Below are 21,401 nucleotides of genomic sequence, written 5' to 3' on the forward strand. Positions count from 1 at the left end.
CACCCAAAGGGAGCTTCACGCTCCTTGATAAAAGTGATGTCTGCTCAGTGCTGTGTTCTCCCAAGGCACTGCGTGTACTTCAGCTGGACCCATCATATTAAAGTAGTGACAGGCTGTTACTCCTATGAAGACAATGGGGGGCGGGGGTGGCTTTTCTTTGTCCCTTCCAGTGTGGCATCTTCCACCTCCTCCAAGGTCCCAAGAGAAACACAACTGCCTTGTCTAGGAGTCACTGTCTGGTCACCGACTCACTCCAACTCCTCCTGCACCTAGACACCCACTCCCATGATGCACTTCCCTTCCATGTACACAGTAAGTGTCAACACATTTAACTACTTAAAGTGAATCTAATGGTGATCACTGTGGTGCTAGTCACACGTGACTGCAAAACAATCTCATCCCATCAGCTTCCTCAGTCTCCTAAATCACAAGGTCTTACCTCATTTAACCCTATGGAAAACCATCTTCTGGAAGATGCGTTAATTAGTCTTCTAGCTCACCAGGTAGCAGATTACACAGGAGTGTCACAGTAACTGAATGGCATTTTTAAAAAGTCAAATAGTTTAAAGTAACTTCCAAAAGATGCCCGACTCTTAAAGAACAGAATATATAATTTAAGATAAAGAAAGTATTATTCTTATAAAACATAGCTGACTTATTTCAAATAATTAAGAGAATGTGTCCGCAGAGAAAAGAAAATGATCAGACAAAAAAATAATCGCATATAAACATACAGTTTCAGATTTTATTTTCATAATTATCTTCCTATAGAAGCAATAATCTGTATTTCTATAACACATTTAATATTTTACTCGTCAAAGAGCTGGAAAAAATAGGAATAAAGCACAGATTCCATTCACAAATACCATACTCTGCATATGTATAAATAAATTCAATATATTAACTATATCCTGCAGACCGACTTCACTCACTGCATTAACAGAAATTGAACACTGGGTTCTGAGCATCTCATGCAGACTCTCATTTGGTGGAGCAAGGATGCTGAAGCCGGGGAAATTATGTTTACTGTAAACACCAAATTTTCCACTTGTGACCACTTCAGGATGAAGGGCTTTATGCAGGTGGAAAGAAAAAGTGAACCAATGCTCTTCCCTGGATTCCAGGAAGAACAGCCCTGGCATCCAAAGACTCTCTCTGTCCTGCACACCTGTTCCTAAGGGCAGCCGGGGCTGTCTGTCTCAAGCCCTGCATGCTGATCCAAGCCCAGCTGCATGCAGCCACAGGATCCACTGACTCATTCCTCTTTCTCTTCAAGTTCTCAGTATGAGGGAAAAGTCAAATTAATTTCCCCCTGCAAGGGGATAATGAGTAATATGGTCTGGAGATAGACGGTCTAAAATATCTTTGAGTACCACCAATCTGTCTAACACAGCTAACTCACTCAAATGAGCATTAATATAGGACTCCAGAAGTTTCTGACTGCATCTTTAGAGTACACACAGCAATAATGGGACCTTGGAAACATTGATTTCTCTTTAAATAAAAATGCCTAGCACAACTTCATTTTGATTGCTCATACTCTCAATACTTAATGAAAATGAGCATGAAATTCATGGGTGTTCTGTGTCAGCCCCACAAAACAGAGGGTACATTGACCTGTACCCACTCGAGCACACCTGCCCAAGGGTGCTCTTCCAGATGAGCTCTCCCCAGAACTGTGGCCAGTCACTCCGATACTCCTCCTAGTGCTTCGGGAAGTCCACACTAAGCACACTACAGCAAACAAGGGGTGCCCTCCGGGACAGGGTGTGAGTGAAAGGAACCTGCTCTGGGCACATGGCTTGCGGAGTGTGCCCTGCTGCTGCTGCTCTTCCTCCTCCTAGCCTCTTTCCAATTAACAGATTATGAGATGGGTCTAAGCCACCCGGGGTGCAAAAGGAATGCTTCAAAAATAATATTTTAGTAAAACACTATGAAATATGAAAATATCAGCAGCCCTGGGCTTTAAATATGTGTCACTCAGGAACAACTCTTCTCTCTCAGCCACATTTTTGCAGTACACAGCATTTCCCACGTCAGGAAGGGCTGGTCGAGTGGCACCTCTAAATGAGCAAGAGATCATCCCTTCAGAGAAGCAGCCATGGGTGCAGACTGATGGAAACAGGGCCTCTGACTTAATGCACAGAAAGGTCTCCACTGGCTGCTCCTGGTTAAGACTCAGGTAGGGTTACAGACAATCACACTGTATTGTTTTTTTCTTTTTTGATGGAAGAAACACCCACACTTCATAAAGAACTAGAGACATTTACAGTATCATTTTAACAGGCTACCTTTAGAATTTGGTAAAATCACATTTAAAAGCTTAAATGCATCTTTTACTGGGCTAAATAATATTGTGAGCCTCAAAATCATTTCGGTATCAACCCTGTCTCTTAAAAGATTTAACAATTAAAGATATCTAATATCATGGGAGAAAAATTTCTTCTGCAAAACAAAACAAAAGAAGTTTCAAAATAATCATTTCTACCAGTAAACATCACTTTTAGCAGCAATATTAAATAAAATGCAAAGAAAATGTTCTAACAATAAATTATAAGAACCCAAGAAAGAATAATATGCCTATTTCTCCTTTGGTTTAGGATAATTTGTCTAGAATTTAGCTTGAAAATTTTGAAATCAACTGTATTAATGTGTGACAGTATAGTTTCAGCTAATTCTTGCTCTTACAATGCTTCACAGGGGAATTAGCTGATTCAGGAAAATGGTAACTAAAATTCCACCTTTGTTAGCATTCAAAATCCTGACTTCACTGGAGTGCAGGTGCCCCCAAGCCAGCCCCAGGTCCATGAACATGCGTGCCAGGGATCCTCCTCCTCCTCCCCGCTCCTTCTGCAGATGCAGGGCTAGCAGAGTCCTCCTGAATACTCATCCTCCTCCTCCTCGGCAGCTGCCGTGCTGACGCCGTCAGGCTTGGCCTGTGGAGTTGCTGGCGCTTTCTTCTTGATCCCCCCTCCTGGAACTACCAAGCTCAGGCCCAGCTTAGCGTACTGTTAATGGCAAAGCATGATCTTAGAGCTGGAGAACCAGAATCCCGACATACGCTGTCTCAACAACAGTTAACTCCCCTCCAGAACACCAAGAACACCATGAGATAGAAAGTACACGATGCTGCCATCAGATGTTTCATGACCAACATGCGACAGCTGCAAAAATATCAGCTCCCTGTCATACTTGGAAATCTGAGATAATGTGGACATGCAGAGTTAGGTACTCCTCCTAGTACCTATGAATTACAGCTCGCCTGAATAAATCAGAGTGTGAGCTGGGGGCAAACTGTGTTAAATATTATAAATGTATGAAAGCACACGTAAGAATTTACCTAGAAAAAACTGGCTTCTCCACATGTATCATTTTTTTAAAAAATTAAAGGTCTTTAAATGATTGAATTCCAAAGTTATCAGATCAAATAAATGGGCGCTCACAAACCTACTGAAGAAGGGAAACAAGAACAAGCCACAGATAGCCTCAGCTCGTGTGTGAAAGGCGTCACGTGAGGCTGTCCCCATAGTGACTGGAGCATTCTTCACAGCTGTTTGATAGCTGAGATCCCTGAGGCTTAGAGATGGCCCACTAACAACCTGCTTCACACAGCTGGCCTCAAAGATGTTCATGGGCTGCAAGAGCCATTTCATGATGGGCCTCTTCTGACAGGGCACCTAAAAGCAGCTTATTACATTGGGAAACCGACAGAGGACAGCAGATGGAAGGACAAGGTGAGAAGCGAGGCTGGGTTACAAAGTGTGCATGTGGTTAACATGGTTAGATGGGTATTAAACGGCCGTAACCCAGGCAGCTGACCTCCAGACCCCCCAGACCTATGGGGAAATGCAATGGCATGGGCCAGCTCCTCTGAGTGCGATGAGGCAGGAGACCGCTGCCTCCCAAGGTGCCCCCAGGAGCGCAGGGGCAGGCCGGCCAGGGCACTCACGTCATTGTCCATGTACTTGAAGAGCGGAGAGCTGCAGACCTCCGACACCTGGTCCTGGTCCTGCTGATCGTAGCCCTCCAGCAGCTGCTCTAGGGCGGCACAGTCCTCGCTGCCGCTGAAGCCAGGTATGCTAGAGCAAGACAGGGCACACGTCAGTTTCCCTGGGCGCACTGCGCACCAGCACAAGCCCGTAGTCTGCAGCCACCGGGACTGTCACCAGGGTGAGCGAGGCTACTGGTGCCCGCTAGGTGGGAACAAGTATGCTGCTCACACCCTGCAGGGCACAGGCACAGCCTGCTCAAGGAACCAGTGAGCCCAGACCTTACTACTGAGCAGATACCAGCACAAGAATCTCCTTCTAACCTTACAACACACAATCTGAGCACTTTCCTTTCTTCTTCTTCTTTTTTTTTTGTTGTTGTTGTTGTTGTGTCCCTTATTTCTTTGAAGTTGAATAGAACAAAATGACAAGTCATTCACTCCATGCAGACCCACAGGGGACGTGTGGGGGGACGACAGGCAAGAAAACACCTTGAAAAACTAAAATCTTTAAAAACCAAAATTGAGTGCTCCTATTCCATTTATAAAAAACTATTCATGGCCAAGCAGCAAGCCTGGCTTAAGGAACAGAAATAGCAGCACTGTAGGTAAGAGGAGTGAGCCTGTGCCTTACCTGTAGCTCTCCCTGACACACCTCTCTGCAGCCACATAGTCGTTTCTGTGTAGGTGAACCAAGACTTGAGCAATTGTTTTCTAAAATGAAAGAAAACCATGGACCAAATTGACAACTACTTCATTAATTTCCTGGAAGCATTTAAAACACTTGGAATTTAAGAGTTTGGGTTTATATACAGATGTATAAATTTTGCAGTAGCTTCTACAGGACATCTGAGAAAAGACACCCTACAACAGTAACTCTCCAACACTGATGTATGCATAAACCACCCAGGGATTGTGCTGAGCAGGCCCAAGACCAGCCTGAGATGCTGCTGCCATTCCCAACCTGCTCCCAGGTCTGGGGACCATAAAATCTGAGAACATAATCAGCACATGCTTGAAACAGAGTGTCTTTCAAATATCTCTATGATCTTAAAAAGGGAATCAAAAAGAAGAGGAAGGACCCATAGCTCTATAAGTACCCTCTGAAATTCTTAACAAGATACCTGTAAAGAGTATGAATGGAAACTTGAAGTAACAGGAACAATGACATGAATCAACAACAGAAGGAGTGGTGAGACCAGGACGCGGCTGACAGGAGTGGGAACAGCTCTCCGTAGAGTGCTTTCAGGTCTTCACCATCTCCACTCTTTTACTGTTCTATCTTCAAACTGATGAGTCTTTCTTTTGTCATCTCCATTATAAGATTAAGCTCACCTAGTATTTCATTTAATCCTAAAATTCCCACTTACTTCATTTCTATAGTTTTCTATGATATTAAATTTTTTCAATAAAAAATAACAGGTCCTCTTTTCCATTCCTTCCCACTATGTTCACCCTTTCTTCGTGGAGCAGGTGTAACCAAGTGTGTATGTGGGAATTCCACCAGCTGGGTCACGCTAGGGTTGGTGCAGCTCTCTTTTCTTAAAGCTGCTCTTTTTCCTGGTTTTATATGATGAGTAATTCTGGACTGTACCCTGGGTGCTTGAGAAGGTCACACTGCATAGACTGACAGATTTCTCAGGAATGCGGATGTTTTTAGCAGGCAATCAGTCATCTCAAGCTCAGACTACTAATGGGACTGGCTTTGGTGGGCAGCAGTTCCAGTCATAGCTCTGATCCTTTGCTGTCCTTCAGCTGCTTCTGGACTGTCCCACAAATGAGCTCTTCACGGGTAGGGGAGACCTGGACAGTGCTGAAGCTGTCCTGCAGTTCTAGACTGGGCACCACTGCTCTGGTCTGCCTGCACAGGCAGAGCTGAGACAAGGTGGGCTGCGTGTACGGGGAGTCCCTTCCCGTGCTCTCTCTTGGCTCCTCTGAACCATCCCAGCTTAGCTCTATAACCAGAGTTCAACCTTAAGCCAGGCCCAGTGGGAAGAGGGAAACAGCAGAGCCTCTCTCCCAGCTCCTCTGACCAGAAGGAAGGGGTTTCCCTTGAGCTTTCTGCTGCTGCAGCCTGAGCCCTTCCATGTGACGGGGATTCTCAGGGAAACACTCCAACAGGCAACAGAAACCCTACACTGCTTGCTACTCCCTCCACCTGCTCTTCTTCACTTTCAGGGTCCATGGGTGGTGGCTTTCTGTATTTTATTTGGCAGTTTTAGTTGTAATCAGCAAGACAGGTCAGAGAAATAGCCCATGAAATATTATTTTACAGAAACACAAATATCCACAGAACCCTTGCTTATTCTTATTTATACCAATATGGAAAATTAACTAATGTAAAGCCCAAAACAAGCCATTTCAAGAATACCTTATAACAAGTTGGGTAATTCTCAATTTCCTTATAAATATTTTTTTCTTTCTGAATAGACAGTGCCGCCTCATCGAACCTGAAGACAAAACGAAGAAATGTCAAGGCAGGGTTGAGTGATCTGTAGCAGAGGTCACCCGAGATGTATCTGATGTCACAGACTGTAGAGAAACAACAAAGACAGGTGTTTCACCAAGTGCTCCGTAGGCTGTTCGCAGCAGCTCTGCTCACCTGGCCTCAGGGCCTGCTCTCCCCTCCTAGGCATCAAGCTGATACCCCAGGCAAAGGAACTGAGTCAGCTCAGTGTGGCAGGGACCATCATCAGTGTCTGACAAATCCCACCAACTGCTCCGAGAACAGTATGAGACAAACCCCGACTTCTGCACCTGACTCCTTTCCCTGGGTGCACCCTCCTCCCTCCCAGGCCTCCCTGCTACGCCACGGGCCCCCGTGAGCCAAACCCTGCACCTTTCACCTTCAACACTCGTCTTTTCTATCTACCCTCACCCATTCTCTTTTCTTCATCCCACCAAGGTCAGAGTAGAAAGATAAGAGGAAGGGGATTGGTTGAAACATCTTCCCACCCCTTTCTCACTCCCCAGCATTAACTCCATAACACCCCGACTGGCTGCCCATCTCCCTGTGAAGTTCCTTCACACTCTGAATCTCAGGCCTCCCTGACTAGCACCTCACTCATGTCTGGCGCCACCTGCCGTCTTCCTATTTCTCTCAAACCCACCAACAGTCTGGACATGGCCCAGCGACGTGGCCTTGGGAGCTGACACAACCCAGTAACCAAACAGCACAAGAAGTTGCACTGTTAGAACACAGAAGGAGAAGAGGTGCTGTGACCCAGAGTAAAGTAATGCCACATGGAAAAAGTTGCACTATGTGCTCTGTTTCTCTGCATGTTTATCATCTTTAAAAAATAGTTGCATAAAAGTCTTAGCAAATAAAAAAAAAATCAGTATTTTCCATACATTTTATTAGATAATAGATTGAAATTAGAAATCAACAGTAAGAAAATTTATAGAAATCACATAAACAAACGGAGATTAAACAATATTCTTTCAAATGATGAATGGATCATTGAAGAAATTAGAGAAGAAATATTTAAAAAGCCCTAGAATCAAACAAGAATAATGATCCAATATACCAAAACCTCTGGGACACTATTAAGATGTTACTCATAGAAAGTGGCTTCATTAAAAACACAGAAAGCTCCCAAATAAACAATCTAATACTATATCTCAAGGCCCTAGAAGAACTGGAACAAACTAATTCCAAAATCAGTAGAAGACAGGAAAAAATTAAGATCAGAGCTAAAATTAATGAAATAAGAGTATTTTAAAAATACAAAAGATCTTTGAAAAGATAAACAAGATTGGGAGATTGGGTTGGGGTTGTGGCTCAGTGGTAGAGCCCTTACCTAGCATGTGTGAGGCCCTGGGTTCAATCCTCAGCACCATATAAAAATGAATAGATACAATAAAGGTATTGTGTCCAACTGCAACTAAAAAATAAATATTAAAAGAAAAGAAACAAGACTGATAAATAACTAGCCAAACTCACTAAAAGAATGAAAGAGAAGACCCAAATCAACAAAATTAGAGATTAAAAAAGGAGATCACCAGAGATGCATTTCTGAAATCATTAGGAGATACTTTGAAAATTTATATCTTACCAAATAGGCAAACTAGAAGATACTGACAAATTCCATATAACCTTACCCAAACCAAACCAAGATACAGAAAAACAAACAGACCAGTACCAAGCAATGAGATGACAGCAGTGATAAAAGGCCTCCAAACAGAGAAAAGCACAGGAGGCCAGACAGAACCTCAGCAGAATCTACCAGATCTGCAAAGAACTAGTATGAATCCTCCTCAAACAATTCCATAAACTAGAAAAGGAAGAGACATTTCTAAACTCAATTCTATAAAGCCAGCATCAGCCTGATACCAAAACCACACAAAGACACAGCAAGAAAGAAAACTACAGACCCAAATCCATGATGAACAGAGATGGAAAAATCCTTAATAAAATAATTAGAAAAAAACACCTTGATCAAGTGGGTTTCACCCCAGAGAAGCACACATGGCTGGTTCAACATATCAATAAATGTAATTATTTAATTAATAATGCTGGTTCATGCAAATCAATAAATGTAATTCATCACTTAAATAGGACCAAGAACAAGAATCATATGACCATCTCAATAGATGCAGAAAGAGCCACTGACAAAATCCAGAATTCACTCATGTTAAAAACTCTGGAGAAACTAGGAGCAGAAGGAATTTACCTCAATGTTACAAAGGTTGTACATGAAAAACCCAAAGCCAGCGTCATTCTGAAAAGACAAAAACTGAAAGCATTTCCTTTAAAATCAGGACAAAGATGTCCACTCTCACCACTTCTACTCAGTATAGATCTCAAAACTCTACCCAGAACATCAAACAAAAGGAAATTAAAGGGATACTATTTAGGAAAAAGAAGTCAAACGATATCTATTTGCTGATGACCTGACTCTATAGTTGGGAGACCCCAAAAACTCCACCAGGAGACTTGCAGAGCTAAAACATATTCGGCAAAGTAGCAGGATACAAGATCAACATATATAAATCAATAACTTTCCTGCTCTCCACTGATGAATCTGCAGAGACATAAAGAAAAAACAAAAAAACCTCCCATCTTCAATAACCTAAAAAAAAAAAAACAGAAACAAACAACACACCCCACAAAAACAACTCAACTTTAGAATAAAATCTGGAGGTGCAAGATCCATACAATGAAAATTACAGAACACTGCTGAAGAAAGAAATTAAAGACGATCTTAGAAGATGAAAAGACCTACCATGTTTATTTATGGCTTGACAGTAAATCAATATCATCAAAATGACCATATTAACAGTGACATTCTTCACAGAACTGGAAGAATAAAAGACCCAGAACAGCTGAGCAATCTGAGCAACAAGAGTGAGGCTAGAGGAATCAGTCATAACACCTGGTCTCCAAGTGTACCATAGAGCACAGTAACAAGAACAGCACAGGGTGGCATAAAGACAGATGTGAAAACCAGTGGGAAGAGAAGACGCACAGACAGATCCACAGTCATCTGATCCTTGACAAACACATCAGAAACATATGTTGAAGAAAAAAATAGCCTTTCTGACAAATGGTGCTGTGAAAGCTGGCTACCCATACATAGAAGAAGAAAACAGTCCCTGTCCTCACCCCGTACAAAAATCAGCCCAAAGTGAGTCAGAGATCTAGGAATTACACCACACACAGTGAAACTGCTCAGAGAAACTACAGGGGCAACAATCCTGACACATGCACCAACTTCCTTAATAAGACTCCTTAAGTTCAAGAAATAAAACCAAACACCACTAGGTGGGACAGCATTAAATTAGAAAGCTTCAGCACAGCAAAGGAAACAAGGCTGTGAAAAGAGGACCCACAGAATGGCAGAAAGTCTTTGCTAGCTACTCTTACCACAGGAGATTAGTGATCAGAATATATAAATAACTTAAAAAACAAAACACCAAAATATCTTAAGAATCAATCAATGGGAAAAAGATCCAAAAGAAAACATTTCTCAAAAGATTAAAATGCAATTAGCCAACAAATATATTTAAAAATGTTTTAACACCCTTAGCAATCAGAGAGATGCAAACCAAGCCTACAATGAGATTTCATCTTACTCCAGTTAGAATGGCAACCCCAAGAACACAAATAACAATACTGCTGGTGAGGATGTGGCAGGAAAAGGTACACTGGCAGACTGTTGATGGGACTACAAACCAGTACGTCACTTTGGGAAGCAGTACAGACAGTCATTTAAATACTAGGAACAGGGCTGGGAATGTGGCTCAAGCAGTAGCGCGCTCGCCTGGCATGCGTGCGGCCCGGGTTCCATCCTCAGCACCACATACCAACAAATATGTTGTGTCCGCCGAGAACTAAAAAATAAATTAAAAAAAATATATCTTCTCCAACTCCATCCATTTACCTGCAAATGCCATGATTTTATTCTCTTTTAATGCTGAGTAATATTCAATTGTGTATATATGCCAAAGTTTCTTTATCTATTCATCTACTGAAGGGATTCTGGGTTGGTTCCTCAGTTTAGCTATTATGAATTGTGCTCTATAAACATTGATGTGGCTGTGTCCCTGTAGTATGCTGTTGTTAAGCCCTTTGGGTATAAGCCAAGGAGTGGGATAGCTGGGTCACATGGTAGTTCCATTCCCAGTTTTCCAAGGAATCTCCCTTCTGCTTTCCATATTGGTTGCACCAATTTGCAGTCCCACCAGCAGTGTATGAGTGTACCTTTCCCCCCATGTTCTCACCAACACTTATTGTTTGTATTCTTAATAGCTGCCATTCTGACTGGTATGAAATGAAATCTTGGAGAAGTTTCGATCTGCATCTCTCTAATTGCTAGAGATGTTGAACAATTTTCATATGTTTGTTGATTGATTGTATATCCTCTTCTGAGAAGTGTCTGTTCAGTTCCTTAGCCCATTTATTGATTGGGTCTTTTTTTTTTTTTTTTGGTGTTAAGGTTTTTGAGTACTTTATATATCCTAGAGATTAGTGCTCTGTCTGATATACTTGTGATAAAGATTTGCTCCCATTCTGAGACACTCTATTCACCTCACTGATTGTTCCTTTTGCTGAGAAGAAGCTTTTGAGTTTGAATCCATCCCATTTATTGATTCTTGGTTTTAATTCTTGCACTATAGGAATTTATAAAAGGGGTTCTCATGAAAACAGAATGAATCAGTAGAGTAGGAGCAGGGGAGCAAGGAGAAAAGAGGAAGGGACAGAAAACTGGGGACTGAAACTGACCAAAGTATATCAGGTACATGTATGAATGTACCACGATGCATTCCAACTTTATATATAACTATAAGCATCAATTAAAAAATAAGTAAATAAATAGAAGGAAGATCAACAGAGTAGAGGAAGGGTATGTGGGAGAAGGGAAGAGGCTGAAATGGAGAAAACTATGTTATATACATCTATGAATATATCAAGATGAACCCCACTATTCTGTGTAACCACAATGCACTGAAAAAAACACAACTGCATATACACATAGTGGCTTGGATGCTGGCATTACTGCTCTACATGATATGAGTCACCCCAAATTTCTGTGAGCTACAACCTGGCTACCAGTACCTTATAACACAATGCTAGAGAAACGCATTTTGAATTGATGACTTTTTGGAAATAGGCTTGTTTATAAGTTAGCGTGGGTGGGGGTGAACTATGATGGCCCCCAGGACTCTTGCTCCTCATACATATTCCCTGAGTGATCCCTCTTGGGTGTGCACATGGCCTCTGAATATGAGGGGGCCTCAGTCCTGTTATGTGAGACTGACTGGCTAACAGAGCGAGTGGTCTGTCTGCAGGTCTGAGCTTGCTGGGTGAGCCCTAGAGGGCCTCGGCCCTGCCTGAAGGAAGGATCAGCAGCAAACTACACAATGCAAACTGTCTATGGGGGACAAACCAAGGCACTGAAGGTGGACTTGAGTCCAGAGTAGTCCCTGGTCAACAGGTGACTAGAGAACAGGGAACATGATGCAGGGGAAGGAATCCTGCCAACAACCAGTGAGCATGGAAGGACCTGAGCCTCAAATGAGGTAAAGGCCACACCTGCCTCCAGCCTGGTGGAAGTCATAGCACAGACCCCCCAGGGATCCAGACCGCTGGCCCACAGACTCAGTGAGCACAGCTCTGCCATGCTAAGTCTGGGCAATATGTCAAGCAAACAGAAAATGCCAGGGAGACCACATGGATCTGTGTCATCTATAAGCATGAGCTTATCATAGTCTATCACAGTCTATGTGATTAATTAAATAGATTACCTCAAAATAGTCTGTGGCCACAGTGTCCAGATTCTAGCAAACGATCGGGAGCATCTCACACATTTAACTACAAAAGCCACATTTTTCACTAGGGATTATTTATTTCTTGGCACAAAAATAGCATTTCTGTGGTCTTATAACTACTTAGCAAAAGAGGCAAGAGAAATACTGTGCATTTATGTAAGTTCTTAATCAAAAAAGTTGATCAACTTCACTAAAAGTTCATGGAACTGTCATATAAAGCCATATATTTTCATGTATATCTAAAAAAAATTATTCACAACTTATAATAAAACACAGATGACTTCAACTTTCCCATCAGGTAATTCTTACTACTCCTAAAAAAAAAAAAAAAAAAAAAAGTATCTAGCTTTGCTGGATATTATTTTTTTAATTAAAAACACTTTTTTTTTAATGGTCAATAGACAATTATTTAATTAATTTATTTGTTTAAATGTACTGCTGAGACTTGAACTCAGTGCCTCACCCATGCTAGGCAAGTAGTCTACCACTGAGCCACAACCCCAGCCTGATAGTGTTTTTATCTTCTTGCAATTCCAAAAAACAAAAAACAAACAAACAAAAAAAAAAAAAACAGTGAGATCCAAATAAAACAAAACAAAACAAAATGTAAACTCCATAGAAATTATTTGTACATGATAGGAAACTGTCCCGACACCTTGTTCATCTCCAGGGGTCTGTGCCCCAGGTCTTACGTTTAGGAAATAATGACACAACCTGACAATCAAGAAACTACTTTTGTGGGTTAGCATTTAAGGAACTTTTGTCATTTATGGAATATACATATTTTTTCTCAAGAGAAAAACATAAAATACAACCAAATAATAGACCAAGAGCCACCCCATAGCTATGCAGAGCACGGTGAATGACAAACCTGGCATTACACTTCAGCAACACAGGTCTTTTAAGACTGAATTCAAAGGGCCTACGATAACTTAGATGTCAGATTTTCTACTTGGAAGTCTGGTGTGTCTTTGCCCTAAATCATGCACAGTCCCAAGTGTGGATTCAAAGCACAAAGAGACACGGAATAGTTTTCAAAGATGTACCTGCGTCCTCGTACTAGCAGTCTTGAGGCTTTTCCCAAAAGTTCAACAGCCTGCCGGAGGCGCTCCTCATTCTGAAGGCAGATATCAAAGACAAGGGAGATTGGCGGCTTTGATGTACAAATTTACCCCTCAATAACAATTTCCTAAAGTACCAGCACTGGACTGAGGGTACCAAAGTGGGTAGTCTACTTCACTACTCTCCAACAGAGAAAGGGAACAGAGTTTGGTTGTAGGCTTGGAAAAGCTTTAAATGGCAGCCAGTTCATTTTCGTTTTCCTATGTTATAAATCTAAGCATTCTAATTAATGAAAAATAAAAGTCAAACTTACTTCAAACACGTTAGCTGTCTGCTGATATAACTGTACAGCCTTTTCTGGATCTACATTTTCTATAAGCCTAAGTGAGACAAAAGAATTTGACTTATATGAGAAAAATAGAATTTGTTTTCCAATGGACTTTAGTAAAACAGAAGAGTCTCTGCAGAGCAGTGTTTCCCACGAGGGCTCTGCACACTCACTTGCCAGCTCGCTCCAGGGCCATGGCTGCGGTGTCTGGTGTGCCGTTCTCCAGGTACATCATGCTGGCCTTCTCAATCAGATGGACTGCCTCTGGAAGCTTCTGCATCTCCTGTGGGCAAAGCACGCAGCACAGTCAGAAAACAGCCATTGAAGGAACTCAGAGTTAACCATCAAATTCAGTTATCTTATCCCTATTTCATGAGAGTAAATGACTCAAAAACATACAATAAGCATATTGGAAATGGAGGGTCTTTATGTGGTTATATCCCATGAAGCTTCAGTTAACCAAGCCGAAAAGTACCAGTTAAGTTCTACATTCAGTTCATCAAAACATCACAGACTTTCAGAAGAACTATACAAACTGAAGAAACAAAAAAAACTTGCTCTCTATTCTTTTCCAGACATCACAATTCTTTAAACTTTTACTGAGTAACTCTATAAGTAAGCCCTATGCCAAAGATCACAAACTGATAGTTCATTTCCAAGTGTGTTTTATTTGAACCATGAAGTATTTTAAAATCAGATATGTTCATAAAAATTTTGTTTTTATGGCTTCCTTAAAAAATATTAAAGGCTATGGCAATGGCATGTTTGCTGTCCCACATGGCAATAAAAAGCCAGGGCTGGGCAGCAGCTGTCCCTGTTAGAGGAACAAGCCCCCTCCTCCTGCCCCGAGGCCCAGGCTACCACATCCATTTCAGTTATTCCCCTGTGTCCATTCACCACGAGTAGCCAGTTTTCAGTGGCTCATGTGACTTAGCAACTTTACTGCCCACTATAGAGCAGCAGGATATGAAATCTAACAATAACAAAATGACGGAACCAGAGGGCCTCTGTCCACAAACTGTCACTCTCTTAGCCTTGCTGGAGGATAAGTGAAAAGGTACACAACACACTGGTGGATATGACAGCCCATAGGATCAACTGTGGACTCTGTACGTCAGGCCTCCTAATGCTGCCCAGTGATGTCCAAAGACATTTAATTCAAGCACAAGACCCTGCCAGAGAGCATCTTCACTCATCTGTTGTCCTACCCATTAACCTTTTCTTCAAAGTAGCACCTTTCCAGTCCTCGAATTAAAAGGACACCTGAACATCAGAAACAATGCTTGAACAGCGTGGACACAGAGGGCAGCTCAGCACAGCTGTGCTGTGAGAACACAGTGCTCCACCACTGCTGCACCAGGACAAGACACCCTAACAGCAGGCACAGTGCACCCACATTGCAGACCACCACCTGGGAGCTTCCTCGTTCTTGGGGAAACAAATGGGAGGTCACAACAGGTCCCTGGCTGCTGTGGCTGTAAGAGAAATTCTAGTTGCTAAGTCTAATAACCTGAGTTCCATCACCAAATAGCAACTAGTTGCATGTTTAGTAAGAAAAGCTTTATTTCTATGGCCAAAGAACAATTTATGATGAGGAAGCAGCATAATTTAAACACTTTCCTATTATTAAAAACCTACGTAATTACCAATTTTTTCAATAAAATTCTTGGGCCTAAATATTTGATATTTCTTTATAATAGATGCACAGAACTGGAGTTTCTGGGCCAAAGAGTAGAAAAAACTTTAAACTAATCATGTTAACAGTTTTTATTAACATTCTTTATTCTTTACAATGTTTCTAATGTTCTAGAATCAGCAAGCATTCACTGAAAAAAATAAGTAAGTTAACACTATAAACGTCAGAGAAAACAAAAGCTTTATTAAAGTGTAAGTTTTTAAAACAAAGTTTTAAGAACATTAAATAATTCAAAATAACTCTACCATATTTGAAAACACATAAAACTGGAAAGAAAAACATTTCACCTCACTTGCTACCTGGCATACCTTGAGAGTCACACTTCCTGCCCAACCACAACAGGATATTAATTCCTAACCTGCTTTTAAGCAGCAAAAATATGTACATTGGTCAAAATATTTCATCCCAAAAGAATCAGTGAAAGCAGCAACTGCTGAGTCTGTGGCTCTCTCTGTTGCCAACTGACATTTATAAAATAAGCAAATATCTCTTCTTTCTATAGCCCAGGAGAAATCAGAAAACAAATACTTGTAAATTTTTACTACATTAAGATGTCCTTAAGTTCTCCAATGTAGGCAGACTTCCCGCACTGCTGCTTTCTGAGCAATTCAGAGCTCAGGACCTGACCATCCAGCTTGCATTTCACACTGCCTACCTTATGATACACAAGCATGCCCTGTGGGTCCAGTTAGTGCTATCCTGGACAGGAAATCTTAACTTGGCATCTGTGCTTTATAGTAAGAAACCTTCTCTACCTCCACATAAGTTCCACTTTAACACCCTCTGAATGATTCACTTCACCCACACAACAGTTTGACACATTACTGACCTTCAGCATCATGCCAGCTTGCTCATAAGCTCTGCAAAGAGAACACAGTTTCTCTGATGAGACCTTGGTGTAAGGAGGGCAAGGAGAAGCTCTGCAGGGAGGTACAGCTGGTGGGGAAGTGACTCCAGGGAAGCTGGCCCTGGTGGAGGCATGACCTATCACTCGAGGTGGGGGTTACAGTTACATACACTGCACCATCATTTTCTTCTTCTTCTTCTTTTTTTTTTTTTTTTTTAATTTTCAGGGGGCAATAATGCCTTACATTTGAGTTGCAGAAATTTTATTTTGTAGATGCAAAATTAAGTAAGGCTTGAATCAGAGGCTAAATGTTAAACTTAATCAAACTTAAACCTAAGTTTAAAAAAAAAAACATTAAATACTCTCCACAAAAGCAGGAATACACACACACACACACACACACACATAACCAATGCCTTCCATTGGTACTATAACCTGTCAGGAAAGGGGAAAAGGATCCTAATTCACTTGTTTTTTCATAGGCTAACAAAACAAACTTGAAGATATAATGCTGAATTTCATTTCAACACCTTTAGTTAGGGGTGACTTCATTTTTAGATCAAGTCAAACACTGAAGCAAAGGCATTAATTATTAAAATTTAAATTAGTTAAATTAATTCAAAATAAATCACTATTTACAATATAACATGGCAAAACTTTGCTGGTCTATTATATAAAATAGCAACATTTAAAACAAAATTAGCAAATATACAAGAATGTGGAAAATTTACTTACTTGGCAGCATGAAAAAGACTGAATGGATGTAACAATGTCAAAATTAAGGAAAAAAGAGGCAATCAATAGTTTCAAGGACCTCCTATATAAAAGTTAACCAAATCACTGCCAGTTGGCTCCAAAAGACAAATCCTACAAACAGGTAAGAACAAACAAGACAATGACTGCTGCTGTCTCCTAAAATTACATGATTCACAAAAACACTGACAGAACACCCCATAGATTTTAAACTATTTCTATCATATGTTAACCTAGAATTTTACCAAAATGCAAAATTATTATGACTCTAATTTGCAAGTAAAACAAACATGTTTTAATTGGTAGATTTAAAAATACCTTAGGAACAGTTATTGTTTTAAACTACTTTACAACTCTTACCATAAATGCATTTAAAATATTTGTATAAAGAGTTTACGCATTTTCAATGATATTTCTTTATAATAGATGCTTCACTCATCAGCACATGCCTACAGAGTTCCCTCCCCTGTCACAAGGAAAGCCATCAAGCAAAACCAGTTTCCAATGAAGATCCCTGAAAAGTGTATCTTACAATGAAACGTTACCACAATGCTCCTTCGAGGAATAAAAATGCAGAATTTTTCATCAATTCCTAATTTAAAAGTATTTTACTTCACATGAGGCAATTTTATAACAGGAAATAAGTTTCTGTCAAAATCACCGAAGTCGTTTAATTCCTTTTTAAAGGCTGAAAAAGATACGCCCTGTTATTTTCATGGGCAACAGCTTCCCTCAGGCAGGCATCTTTTGCTTGCTCAAACTGTTTGGCATTTTTAAAAGCAACAGCTGAAACAGAGAGAGAGAGAAAAAAAAAGACTTTCTACTTCCATTATTTAAAAAAAAAAAACTCAAATTATTACTAATATCTGCATTTTATAAATATCATTAAATATTCTGATTTCAAATACTTAGGAAGTTTCATAAACCTGTAAATACTTTATTGTAAAGCAATTTCCTTACAACTTTTCTAATTATAAACATTTTAGAAGAATTTTCTAAACATTTTCTTTAACTTGTTGACTACTGACAATGTTATCAAGTGCTACAGCAGTGCTCCCAGCGGTGCCAGGTAACAACAGCCTGTTCTTCAGTTGTGAGGACAGCACCTTACTTCAGCCTCAGACTTCATGAGAAAAACACTCTTTCATTATAGCTCAATCAGTCATCTAAATGGAATACTAATAAACACATTAGTTTTATAATAAACCTTCCCTTTTGGCACAATTTTTAAATAAATATCTAAATATGTGTGTGTATAATACATAATTACATGTTGACCTATTAATTAATGTAATATATACATGTATATTAACATACATGTAATATATATATTTTGTTGTTGTTGTTGTTGTTTGTTTTAAAAGATCTTTTATACGTGTTTAGGTCTCTTTCAAAAAGACAGCTCACTGATCAAAGAGCTGAAGTATGCTGACAACTGTTTTAAAAGTGTACTCATCAGTGCAAAAGAATTAGGAGAGTTCCTAAAATGCAATTTAGCAAATGTTGAAAAACTTATCAAGAGTTGCTCGCAAAGTAAAAGCATACAGATTTAAGAAAAGTGTTATTTATTGTTATTTCTTAAAAATACTCTTGAAATTTTTTAATAAAATTCTGAAAACTAGATCCTGAAACTACTCCCATCCCTCATTTTCCATTTTAAAAATTTTACTGATTAAATATATTTTGCATAACCCCTTCATGTTAAAGGGGTTATGCAAAATACATAACATGAACATGAAAATCTGACTGAGATTTATTTCTGAAAGCAGAGTGTGGGGCATAAAAAATAAATCTGTTAGACTCCCTCAAAGAGAAGGCTGGCCTCAATTTCAGAAGCCTCCTGCATTAGGTGTCCATGAACTTCATATGAAGCTGGAGCTTTGAATAAAGCAAAGAGCTGAACACTCATTTGGTGGCTTTTATTTTACACAAAAAATAAACTCTAGGGTATACTTGCTAGTTTCCTTGTATCTGATTTCTCTTCTTTGGTGATAAACCAAAGCTTGCCCACAAGCACTTGACCTAGATGGTCTCTATGCCAGGCTCACAGATGTGATCAGGCTATCACTAAGATGCAATGAAAATGTGTTTGAGGAACTTTAAAATTTTATTTATATGTAAAGTAACAGAGATGCTGAAAGCCAGCCTACCATTCCATAACTAAAATCACTAAACTTCTAGCAAATTCCTGTTGCATATTTCAGACTTTTTATATCTTAGTGTCTGTATGTAGCTTAACACTTCATGAATATATTAAGTGTATCTCAAAGTGAGGCTCATTAAAAAAACATAACAGGAAAAAATTCGACTTGCAGACCGCTTCCAATGAGGCTAAGTTACAAAAAAAAAAGAAGAAAAAAAAAACTTTAAAAAGAAAATTCTTTATTCAATAATAGGAAGCATAATAGAGGAATATGGCAAAACATGGCAAAACTATGGACACAATACTGTATACAAATAACTGAAGTTGAATATATAAAGAAGGCTAAAAAACTGCAGCTGGTACCACCAACCCTACCCACCTCTGCTGTCATGAAGAACAGGCCTGAAGAACAGGCCTGGGACCCTAACTCAGCACTCAACACACATGAACAGAAAAAAATACTATGGCTTGTTAAGTTGGTCTGTTTTGGTGTGGGTTTTTTTTTGTTGTTGTTTGTTTTGTTTTGTTTTGTTTTAACTACTAAAGCCTTATAGGAAGCACTAAGTAAGAATATGCTGAAACAAGGTGACTGGACATTGCAGCCACGGGATGACAGGCACCAATACCTGCTTTTCCATATTCAGAAGCAGCACTGTCATAGTCTGGCTTCCATTTTAAAAAACCAGTTTTCAGGCTAGAATGAAAGAAAAACACATTAAACAGAAGTTTACAACTGTACTTGTAAGATAGAACTCTGCTTACAACAACCTTGCGCACCACTGAAAAGAACAATAAAGGGAGGCCATCAGGTACAAACCCTCCATCTTGCTCACCTCCATCCAAATTTACCACAACAAACAGACCTCACCTCTCTACCTCCCACTGTGGCAAAAATGGTGAGCCTGTATTTGAAATGTCTATAGAACACCCAAATACAGAAGGGTTTCTTAACGCATGTGGACACAGTACATCCTGTGCACACAATCATTATCACAAGGCTTTCTAAAGACTTTCTTACTTTCCAAGGCTTGCTCAGAAACCATCTCTATGAAACCTCCTGGAGTTTCCCCAGGCAGAATAAATCTCTCCCTGTTCCCCAAGCACAGCTAACAGCTTTATCATGATCCTCTCCACATACACCACTCTCATTACACTTTGTGGTCGGTTCCCACTGCCATTCGATACTACTGTGACCCACCACCTCTGCACCTACAGACTCCCCATCCCCACACACTGCCCTGAAGCAATGCTTGAATTTTCCAGTTTAAAAACTGGCTCTGCCTCTTTCACCTGTGCAGCCCTGGGGCAAGTCACTAGGAGGCTTTTCTGTAGGTGTTTCCTCTTCTGCAAAACAAGAATCTCTATCTGGAAAGTTGTGGAAATCTCAGACTGTGAAATTATGTATGTGAAGCACCTAGCACGAGCACAAGGCAGACCCTTCATTATCGGTGGTTGCTAGATAAACCAAAGTGTAGGGGGTGCATAAGGGGCCCAAAGGATTTGAGGACCAGGTGACGGAACAAGCTTAGGAAAGGACCAGGGAGCACAGTTCTGGATCCCCGAGCAGCGTGCCCATGCCAGCGACTACAGGGTTCACTAGGGCAGCCCAAGGTTAACCCACAGCCCGGCCCCCACCCTAAGGGATTGTCAGAGCAATAGCTCTCGCTGAGTGGCAGTATCCCAAGGATACTGTCTGCTGTCATCGTTGGGGAGAGGCGAGAGGTGCAGACCAGGGACGCCACTGCACACCCAGAAACACACATACCGATGACAGCTCTCTGCCACCCAGACACACCGACAGGGCCCAATGCCACTCGGACAGACCGACACGGCCCTCTCTCCCCGACAGACGGACAGGTCTCCCTGCCACCCGGATGGACCCACAAGGCCTCCTCCCACCCAGACAGACGGGGACCCCTGCCACCCAGGAACTCCTGTCACCCGGGCGGACAGACGTGCCCCTGTCACTGGGACGGACGGACGGATGGACCCTCCCTCCCGACCGGGAAGGCCGCGTCCTCCCACCCCGCGGAGTCCCCGCGGGAGCCCGGGCGGCGCTGGCCGGCGGCGTCTCCGCTAGCCGCGCCCTGGGCGGGAGCCGCGGGCTGGGCGGGAACGGCGGGGCCCCACGGAGGGCCACTCACTACTTCTCCGCCTTGGCCAGGTGCTCCAGCCCCTCGTTTATCTTCTGAGCCGCCATCTCCACTGCGCGAATCCCCTACGCCCACAGCGACGCCGCAGCTTCCGGAGCTGGAGGAGCCGCGAGGGCAGCCGGGACAGTGCGCAGCCAGCACTACGGCGGCCGCGGAGCTC

The 21,401-nt window shown here is 41.3% G+C and overlaps 1 protein-coding gene across 1 annotated transcript; it reads right to left on the reverse strand.

The window, feature by feature from the left end:
- Positions 1-731: 731 nt before the first annotated feature.
- On the reverse strand, positions 732-21,393 carry Napg (NSF attachment protein gamma). The gene is made up of 12 exons (XM_005334866.5): positions 21,233-21,393; positions 19,715-19,782; positions 17,647-17,731; positions 16,928-16,945; positions 16,175-16,205; positions 13,823-13,932; positions 13,635-13,701; positions 13,306-13,376; positions 6,360-6,438; positions 4,623-4,702; positions 3,950-4,079; positions 732-3,008 (listed from the first exon to the last, which is right to left on the reverse strand). Exons 1-12 carry the CDS (start codon positions 21,286-21,288, stop codon positions 2,865-2,867), a joined length of 939 nt encoding a protein of 312 aa, XP_005334923.1. The 5' UTR covers positions 21,289-21,393; the 3' UTR covers positions 732-2,864.
- Between the last annotated feature and the right edge of the window lie 8 nt (positions 21,394-21,401).

This window comes from Ictidomys tridecemlineatus, chromosome 13 (genome assembly GCF_052094955.1).
Source record: "Ictidomys tridecemlineatus isolate mIctTri1 chromosome 13, mIctTri1.hap1, whole genome shotgun sequence".
Classification (NCBI taxonomy): domain Eukaryota; kingdom Metazoa; phylum Chordata; class Mammalia; order Rodentia; family Sciuridae; genus Ictidomys; species Ictidomys tridecemlineatus.